The sequence below is a fragment of the Nanorana parkeri genome, unplaced genomic scaffold (genome assembly GCF_000935625.1).
Source record: "Nanorana parkeri isolate BGI_ZX_2015 unplaced genomic scaffold, ASM93562v1 scaffold1592, whole genome shotgun sequence".
Taxonomy (NCBI): domain Eukaryota; kingdom Metazoa; phylum Chordata; class Amphibia; order Anura; family Dicroglossidae; genus Nanorana; species Nanorana parkeri.
In genome coordinates this window covers 42,327-51,858 of record NW_017307860.1, presented here as the reverse complement: position 1 = coordinate 51,858, position 9,532 = coordinate 42,327, and the positions used below count along the sequence as shown (strand labels likewise).

The 9,532-nt window shown below is 54.5% G+C and overlaps 1 protein-coding gene across 1 annotated transcript in view; it reads left to right on the top strand.

The window, feature by feature from the left end:
* The first annotated feature begins 603 nt into the window (after positions 1-603).
* Positions 604-9,532, top strand: part of CCDC186 (coiled-coil domain containing 186) — a 38,090-nt gene continuing 29,161 nt past the window's right edge. The window contains exons 1-3 of the mRNA XM_018570756.1: positions 604-1,064; positions 3,022-3,148; positions 8,160-8,288. Of these exons, the coding sequence (XP_018426258.1) occupies positions 604-1,064; positions 3,022-3,148; positions 8,160-8,288 (717 nt within the window). The remainder of the gene's footprint in view (positions 1,065-3,021; positions 3,149-8,159; positions 8,289-9,532) is intronic.

Below are 9,532 nucleotides of genomic sequence, written 5' to 3'. Positions count from 1 at the left end.
GAGCCTGGCGCTCTCGGCGAGGACATCGCGAAGCCCCTGGATGACCAGTCCCCTGCCCTGGGCTTTGATGGAGATTCGGGAACACGGGAGGAACCTAATGTTGCAGCAGAAGAAGCCAAACCTCGGGAGGAACCGGTCGGCGATTGCGGGCACTCCTCATTGGAAGAGCCGGAGGCTAGGGCTGAGCCCTGTGACTCCAAACCTCCAGAGGTGGTAGCTGTGCCTGAAACCTCGCCGGACGAGGGGAGAGAAAACGGTGTTCCCAAGTCGTCCCTGGACAAGGACACTCCGGATGTGAGGGACAATGTCACGGAGATCCCGGACCTTCCACATGTGAGGGACCATGTCATAGAGAGCCGGGACCTTCCAGATGGGAAGGACAATGTCACGGAGATCCCAGACCTTCCAGATGGGAAGGACAATGTCACTGAGATTCCAGGTGTGAAGGACAATGTCATAGAGAGCCAGGACACTCCAGATGGGAAGGACAATGTCACGGAGATCCCGGACCTTCCAGATGGGAAGGACAATGTCACTGAGATTCCAGGTGTGAAGGACAATGTCATAGAGAGCCAGGACACTCCAGATGTGAAGGGCAATGTCATGGAGATCCCGGACCTTCCAGATGTGAGGGACAATGTCACGGAGATCCCGTACCTTCCAGATGGGAAGGACAATGTCACTGAGATTCCAGGTGTGAAGGACAATGTCATAGAGAGCCAGGACACTCCAGATGTGAAGGGCAATGTCATGGAGGTCCCGGACCTTCCAGGTGTGAAGGACAATGTCATAGAGAGCCGGGACCTTCCAGGTGTGAAGGACCATGGCACGGAGATCCCGGACACTAAGAGCCCCTTTAGTACAATCAGCACCAAAGACCTCCTCTCTAAAATCCACCTTCCATTGTCTCAGGAGACTCTCCTGGACGAGATCGATTCTGAGCTCCGGTCCACAGAGCTGGCGCTCAAGCAGCAAAACGGATTACGGAAAGGCGGGCTGGCGCTTTCTGTGCTGGAGCACTGCGTCCAGGAGAAGTATCTTCAGCAGGAGGACACCATCAGGAGGTGAATATCTCGCGTCTGTACTCTAAAGCTGATTGCTCGCTTTGCTGTGTTTTATGGAGCAGGGGAAGGCAAACTCCGGCCTCCACCTGCGGTGAAACTACAAATCCCATCATTTTTTTGCCTCTGTGAGTCATGCCTGTGGCTGTCAGGGTATTGCCATTCCTCATGGGACTTGTAGTTCCTCTCCAGCGGGAGCACCAGCGTTGTCTACCCCCGTTCTAACCCTTGCCCGCTTTGCTTTATGTGGGCTGCTTTGACAGCGTTGCTTGGGATTTCAGTGCAGCAGAGGCAGCGTGTTGTCATCCCGCTGGGGAGATTCACCAAATCAGATTGTTTCCATTTTCATGACATAATTTTACACTCGGTGATGTCATCACCGGGACTCTGTGCTCCTCTATGTAATGCAGGCCGATCGTGACTTGTGGGAGCGACCAACACTACTCCTCTGAAGAGCCCTGATGTAAGCAGTGGGCGGGCACTTTGGAGGAACTATGCAAATATCAAAGTCTTGATGGGTGGGTGTCAGTCCTGGAGGAGTGGGCGTTCCTGTACAGGATTCATTTGCATGTAGACCACCCTAGGTAACGCCCACATGTGATCCTGAGCCTCTGTGATTGACAGAACTGACATCCAATAAATGAAAGGGGCCAGGGACAGTCAGGTTGGGGCGGAAAGAACTAGATGATGCTGGACATCCAGCCAGGAAATGAGGCGGAGCTCTATCTGACTTGCTGCAGCTTGTAATGCACATTGTGAGAAGCTCTCAGTGTGCAGTGACATCAGAGGAAGAGGAGAGGAGGCGGTACAACTGTACAAGACTGAAGGGGAGGACGGAGGTCAGATAGAAGCCTGGAGGCAAGGACGGAGGTCAGATAGAAGACTGAAGGGGAGGACGGAGGTCAGATAGAAGACTGGAGGGGAGGACGGAGGTCAGATAGAAGACTGGAGGGGAGGACGGAGGTCAGATAGAAGACTGGCTGAGGTGACAGTTGCTGGGAACGGATCGGTTGGTTTCCTGCTGTTGAAATCGAATTCGTATGAATTCTTCTTTCCTGAAATAAGAACTGTGTGTGTTGCCGGGGGAGGGGTGTCAGGCTGGTGAGAGCTCTTGGTAACCTCCGACAGTCGGTCCGGCTCCCCGCTCAGCTCTCTGAGGTCTCTGGTGGCACACAATACCCTCCATGTGCGTTTATTCGCATGCAGATGACGGGGTTGGTTTACATTTTTTTTTATTTTATTCTAGTTTTTACATTTTTTACAAATATTTTTACTTTATCTTATTTTATACTTATCAATTTTTTTAAATGATATTTATAATCGTTTATGTATTTTTTTCACGTAACTTTATTGCTATCACACAGGACCTAACAAGCACCTCTGTGATGGTATTTGGAGGTGACTGGCTCTCCCTTTATGGAACCCGTCCCCTCCAGTACAGGAGATCATGTGACCGCTGAGGGGGGAAGGTTGCGATTGCAGCGTTCCGGGATCACTGATCACACAGAGCAGAGCTTGTAACAGACGTTCTCCGCTCTGCTCCCCGCTCTCCATCCCAATGTCATTTGCCATGATCCCGGGTCCTCTAGAAGAGCGGGGAACCCCTTAGACTATAGAGAGAGGAATTGCATGTCCCCCGGCGTTGGGCGATAGGAACTCCACACCCCTGACTGAAATACAGTGAATGAAAGGGGCGGGGCCAGGGACACTTGGACTGAGGAGGAAAGGCTCAGTCAGGGGTGGGCAGCTCTGCCCTCCAACTACAAAACCCCATCATGCCTCTGGGAGTCAGTCTTGGAATGCCTCATGGGACTTGTAGTTGCAGAACAGCTGGAGGGCCGGAGTTTCCCACCTCTGGACTAGATGATGCTGGACGTCCTCCAGCCAGGTACTGAGGTGAGCTGTGTGATACACTTTGGTGAATGTGGGATTCACAGCTTCCCCTTCCCCTTGTGTTCAGGCTGATGGAGGAGAATCAGAAGCACCAGCAGCTGATTGCGGAGATCTGCTCGGAGAAGGAGCGGCTGAGAGAGGATCTGAGGAGACGCGGAGACACCGAAATGCTTCATCTCAACTCCATCAAACAGGTGACGTTGAGAATACCGATGTTCAGAGTCTCGGGGAGATGACCTCTGCTCAGTGTCACGTGTGATGACTCGCCTGTGAACCCGTGTGGAATGTGAGGCAGCGGGGACACGCCTGTCACCTGTACTCTACACCTTTCACATGACGACACATGATGAGTACACGATACAGAGAGACGCCCAACCGGATTTTTGATATTTTAATGTTGGGGAGGGGGGAGGGTTTAAGGAGAGCACATTTTTTTTTTTCGGGTTGAAGTTCCCCTTTAAGCTGCTTTGCATTCCCATAGACTTGTGTAAAGGGGGGAGGAGCATTTCTAAGGAATTCAATAGCCCATAGACACCGGCCCTCCATCTGGCCATCAACTACCCAATCCTGCCCCCAATGCAAGGGTTGGGGCATTAAGGACTACCATTGGGGGGGCCACAACTCCTAGTCCTGGCTTTACATGTCCCTGTGTACGGCTGACCTTCTACTACGTCATAACCGCAGCTTGCTGCACGTGCGTCCCCACAGGTATTCAGAAATGTCGCTCGCCGCTGCAGGGGCGATGAGTCGCCGCTCGGCATTCCTGGCTCGTCACCGACCGGATTGACATAATAATAATGATTACAGTGAGTGACGACGTGAGGACTCGCCCGGCTCTGCTGGAGGTTTTCATTTAGAATAAAATAATCACCGAGCTGGCAGCCGATCTAAAAATAGCGCGCGGCATACCATAGCGCGGTACTGACATGACTTCCTGATATCGGGGTCATGTGACCTGTGCTGGCACCGACCTGCTAAGTGCTGATACGCCGAGTCCTAGCCTGACGTCTATTCTATATCATTGTGATCTATGGCCCGGGAATAGTCCGGATTCACCGATTTTACTGCAGGAGAGGAGGCCCGAGGCTCGTTCCCACGTGTGTACCGGGTGAATCTTAGAGAGGAACTTTCACCCTCATCTTAAAAATGACAACAAAGCCGCCATTAGAAATGTTTAGTAATGACGATCCGCAAATAGATACTTGCAGATCAGTGACGGCTTTTTATTCTTATTATGCAAATCTTTTTAATATCCTCCCCATTCTCACTAAAGATGAATCCATCTCCCTCTACTTGGAATTCTGGCTCCGCCTCCTGGAACATGTGACTCTGCACATCATCCGAGGGGGGACATCCCCCAGGATCTTGTGAGAGATTTTGCAGTTTACAGATGAAATTTTCCAGGCACTGGTGATGTAGCCTTGGCCACATAGATGCATCATGGGAAGGCTTTATCCCCAGTGCCTCACTCAACCAGGCCAGGGCTTCATCCCCAGCGCCTCACTGAACCAGGCCAGGGCTACATCCCAGCGCCTCACTCAACCAGGCCGGGGCTACATCCCCAGCGCCTCCCTCAGCCAGGCCCGGGGGCTACATCCCCAGACGCCTCGCTGGGCCAGGCCCGGGGGCTACATCCCCAGACGCCTCGCTGGGCCAGGCCCGGGGGCTACATCCCCAGACGCCTCGCTGGGCCAGGCCCGGGGGCTACATCCCCAGACGCCTCGCTGGGCCAGGCCCGGGGGCTACATCCCCAGACGCCTCGCTGGGCCAGGCCCGGGGGCTACATCCCCAGACGCCTCGCTGGGCCAGGCCCGGGGGCTACATCCCCAGACGCCTCGCTGGGCCAGGCCCGGGGGCTACATCCCCAGACGCCTCGCTGGGCCAGGCCCGGGGGCTACATCCCCAGACGCCTCGCTGGGCCAGGCCCGGGGGCTACATCCCCAGACGCCTCGCTGGGCCAGGCCCGGGGGCTACATCCCCAGACGCCTCGCTGGGCCAGGCCCGGGGGCTACATCCCCAGACGCCTCGCTGGGCCAGGCCCGGGGGCTACATCCCCAGACGCCTCGCTGGGCCAGGCCCGGGGGCTACATCCCCAGACGCCTCGCTGGGCCAGGCCCGGGGGCTACATCCCCAGACGCCTCGCTGGGCCAGGCCCGGGGGCTACATCCCCAGACGCCTCGCTGGGCCAGGCCCGGGGGCTACATCCCCAGACGCCTCGCTGGGCCAGGCCCGGGGGCTACATCCCCAGACGCCTCGCTGGGCCAGGCCCGGGGGCTACATCCCCAGACGCCTCGCTGGGCCAGGCCCGGGGGCTACATCCCCAGACGCCTCGCTGGGCCAGGCCCGGGGGCTACATCCCCAGACGCCTCGCTGGGCCAGGCCCGGGGGCTACATCCCCAGACGCCTCGCTGGGCCAGGCCCGGGGGCTACATCCCCAGACGCCTCGCTGGGCCAGGCCCGGGGGCTACATCCCCAGACGCCTCGCTGGGCCAGGCCCGGGGGCTACATCCCCAGACGCCTCGCTGGGCCAGGCCCGGGGGCTACATCCCCAGACGCCTCGCTGGGCCAGGCCCGGGGGCTACATCCCCAGACGCCTCGCTGGGCCAGGCCCGGGGGCTACATCCCCAGACGCCTCGCTGGGCCAGGCCATCTACGAGACCCAGAAGATTGTATTCTCCTCTATGAGACACAGAGGATCGATGGACATCCGCTGGAGAGAGGAACTGTAAAGCACAATCACCGTGCTATCTGCTAAGCAGTAAGCAAAGCTTGCCTATGTACTGAGCAGATATGGCCTCCCCCTTATGCATCTACATAACAGGGGTGGGCAAACTTGGCCCTCCAGCTGTGGTGCAACTACAAATCCCATTAGGTATTGCAAAACTTTGACAGTCAAAGGCATGACTGCCAGAGGCAGATGCATGATGGGATTTGTAGTTCCACCACTTGGCTGGAGTTTGCCCACCCCTGCTATATAGGTACAAAGTATATATACTGTATATCTGAATTATTGGACAGTAGTTGGGTGCCGGCCGCACTCCTGAGGGAAGAGAAGTCTCCGGAATGCGTGGCCTTTCCTTTTTCTATAGGTCAGCGTTTGCTGCGACACACCTTCTACTGTTACTGAGACACTTCAAAGCCCAGCGAGAGATCAAAGTCTTTGTATACGCAGAAATATCGTAATACGAGAGAGGCCTCACCCGTCCGGATCCGCAGCCTGCAGAGCTCCCGTTACCCCCGAGGGGGGCTTCAGAGTGACTGCAAATCCGAAATCTACCCCGTCTCCTCCCTGTATACAAAGAGGGGGATTTACTAAGACCGGAGCGGGCAGAATCTGGAGCAGCCGGACTGTATGCAGGCGGTGTTCCTTCTGCTCAGTCCCTGTATCTGCATGACAACCAATCAGCTGCCAGCTTTCATTTTCCAAGCTGAAGAGAGAAGCTGATTGGTTGCCATGAACAGCTGTTCCGGTCTTAGTCCGCCCCCCCCCCAGTGTTCTTAAAGCCTGACAACGCTAAGCTGCGGCCTCACAATTGCCAGACTTTCGTGTTTACTCCTTCAGTTTGCCAATGAGATCAATCAGATCGGTAACCTAGCAACCAATGGTGCTGCTCGCATGGCCGGTGCCTGAGAGCTGATGAGGCGGGAAGGAGAAGCGGCGTGTGTGGAGTGCCGAGCAGGGCAACTAATTGAATGTCAACTAAGCGATGATGGGAAAAGACATCCAGGTCTGGTCCCTCCCCCCAGCCAGTGATTGGACAGTGAGCAGAGAAGCAGCAAATAGATGAGCTCACCTCTCTATCACTCTGCTCTCTCCTCCTATCATCCATCATCGCTTATAATCGACTTGGGTCAATTAATTGTTGCAGCCCTAGTATTATTAAACTATAATGTATGTATGTATGTATGTGTTCATACACTATCCCCATATCTGAAGAGCACTGAGGGTATGAAAGCCGTATTTCCTTATTTGTAGCCCTGGGCAGCCTTTAGTGGTCGTCCATAGACACTCGCAAGCATTATGCAACCTATAATGTGCGCACTCGCTGGTATGCAATGTGTAGGGCGGTGAACGCATTGCATCGTTTACTTATTTTTCCTCAACTTTATCGACATGTTACACAATGACATTTTCATTGAACTCTATGCATTGCATTGTGTTGAGATGCTCTGCGGTGACATGTGGTGAGGTGCATTGCTCTGCGTAGACAGGCTGCGTCTTTGCGCACTGCGATGAACCGCAACACAGTGTCATAGTGTGAACAGGGCGCATAGAGAGCAGTTGTGCCCTTGTGTTGATCTACCTTGCAGTGGCCGGTGGAGAATGCGGGCCGTCCTGAGGCAGATCGGGGACGATGTGGCTGTACACATTAGCAGGGCGGGTGTTCTGCGTAATAACCTCCAGAGTGCATCTGTCGGGACGGGCAGCGGACCCGTTCATAGGCTGAAATGCGGCCCGGAGCTCTTCTTGCTTGATTTTGTTTTTCTTTTATCAGTGCAGTTTGGTTTTATCTTTTATATTTGGTTTTATCTTTATATTTGGTTTTATCTTTTATATTTGGTTTTATCTTTTAGTTTTCATTATTCTATATTGTAAACGTCACCCAGAGATTTCTATTCTGACTCTTACCTGCTCGTATTGTCATGATGATATTCTGAATACAGATCTGCAGCAGCGCCCTCTAGTGTTCGTCTGTGTGTGAGCGTGTGCAGTCAGCATCCCGGCAATTGTAACAGTGATTGGTACAGCTAAGGAAGGAAATCGGCCGCACATCAGGTACGACTAAGCCCGTGCCTGGGTGAAATGCGTCAGCAAGGGGACACAGTGATGCGGTTTACTCACATTAAACGGTTTCAGCTTGTACTTTGTGTGCGGCCGCTTTTCCTTCCTTAGATGTCTGAGGTTTTGTAGCAGCCGCTCGGATCACCCTGCATTGACCGTACCGGAGCCGTGCAATCTGCGTGTCTTTGTGGATAGTGATTGGTCCAGTTGCGGTGCTGATCTCCCCTTTTGGGTGGGTACAATTCTGGAAATGTGCGTTATTGTAGTGTGATCCAGGGTAGATGAAGCGTAGGGATGGGGATGATCAGGAATGAGACGGAGCCTACATGCCACGTCCACAGTGCCGCCATCCATTAAATGATGATGTTGGGTGTGAGATGGTTTTCTGGATTCTAATCGTTTTCTCTTTTTATCATTTCCAGCTGGAGGGACGAATGGAGGAACTGGGCCGAGAGCTGAGAACGGCCAGGGACAGGATGGTGGCGCAGGATGCCGCAGCCAAGAACTCCATCCAGCAGCTTCACAAGGAGCTGGCCATCCGCACAGAGCAGGTAACGTGTTATAAAGCGGTACGCACTGATCGCCCTTTAAAGGAGAACTATGGGGTCAGGGCTTGTCCCCATAGTTCTCCTTAGGGTAACGGGAGGACACAAACTAGCGTCCTCCCGTCACCCTAAGCTCAGTATATAGGGAGCTGCAGCTCGCGGTATACTGAGACGCCGCAGCCGGAGCGAATCCCGACCTGGACGTCTGGATCCGCCCAGCTGCGTGAGTGACAGCTGGTTCTGCCTATCTAGAGGCAGAGCCAGCTGTACCCGCCCCCTCCCCAGTCCGTTCCGCCAGTCAGCGCTGGCAGATCGGAGCGGGGAGAGGGGAATCCGGCCCCTCCCCTGTGACGGCAGAGAGCCGTGACAGGATCGAGAAGTGAGCGAACGCCGGTATGTGTTCCCTCACCTCCCGATCTACTGAGCCGACCTGTGACAGTCTCATTGTCACAGGTCGGCTAGAACTATAAGGTGAGTGAAAAGCACCCCCCCTCCCCCCTCATAGTTCTCCTTTAACAGGAGCGCCATATGAGGGGTCGGTGTCGATGGTTTTATTTTTACATTTCAGGGCAAATTTTTAGGTTTCAGAGAGTTTTGCGGCGTCCAAAATACTCGCCAAAGCAGCGGATCTCCGTTCATTAGAAATCATTACTCTGCAGCCGTCCTCTGATTGAAAGGAGGAGGTGCATGAAGCCAGTCAGGCCCTACTACTGCACGCACATGTGCCGACAGGGGACTTACTGCGCAATTCTGTGAAGTGTTGATGGCAAATTTAAACTTGAACTCCAAGATGCCCCTTCTGTATAAAAAAAAAAAGAACATATCTATATCTAGTGCCGATAATACGGCGCCAGCCTTGCCCGCCCACCGCAGGAGCTATTGCTGCTCCGCTGCCGCCTCGGTGTGGTGGGGTCTGTCCCTGTCTGCAGGGCCGGATTCCCGACAAGGCCACCGAGGCCCGGCCTCGGGGCGGCACAGGTTTGAGGTCACCCGACGCCCGGAACATGGGGTTCCGGATGCCGGGCGGTAATTTGTTTTCTACATTTAGCCCCGCTTTCCACAAGCAGGGCTAAATGTAGAACGGGGAAGCCAATTGTTTATTTACAAGTGATTTTGGCAATGTCGCCAAGATCACTTGTAATCAGACTGCAGGCTATCCGTCCGCCGCCCCCCTCCTTCCCCTCCATATCTCTCTCCCTCTCTCCCTCTCTCTCCCTCTCTCTCCCTCTCTCTCCCTCTCTCTCCCTCTC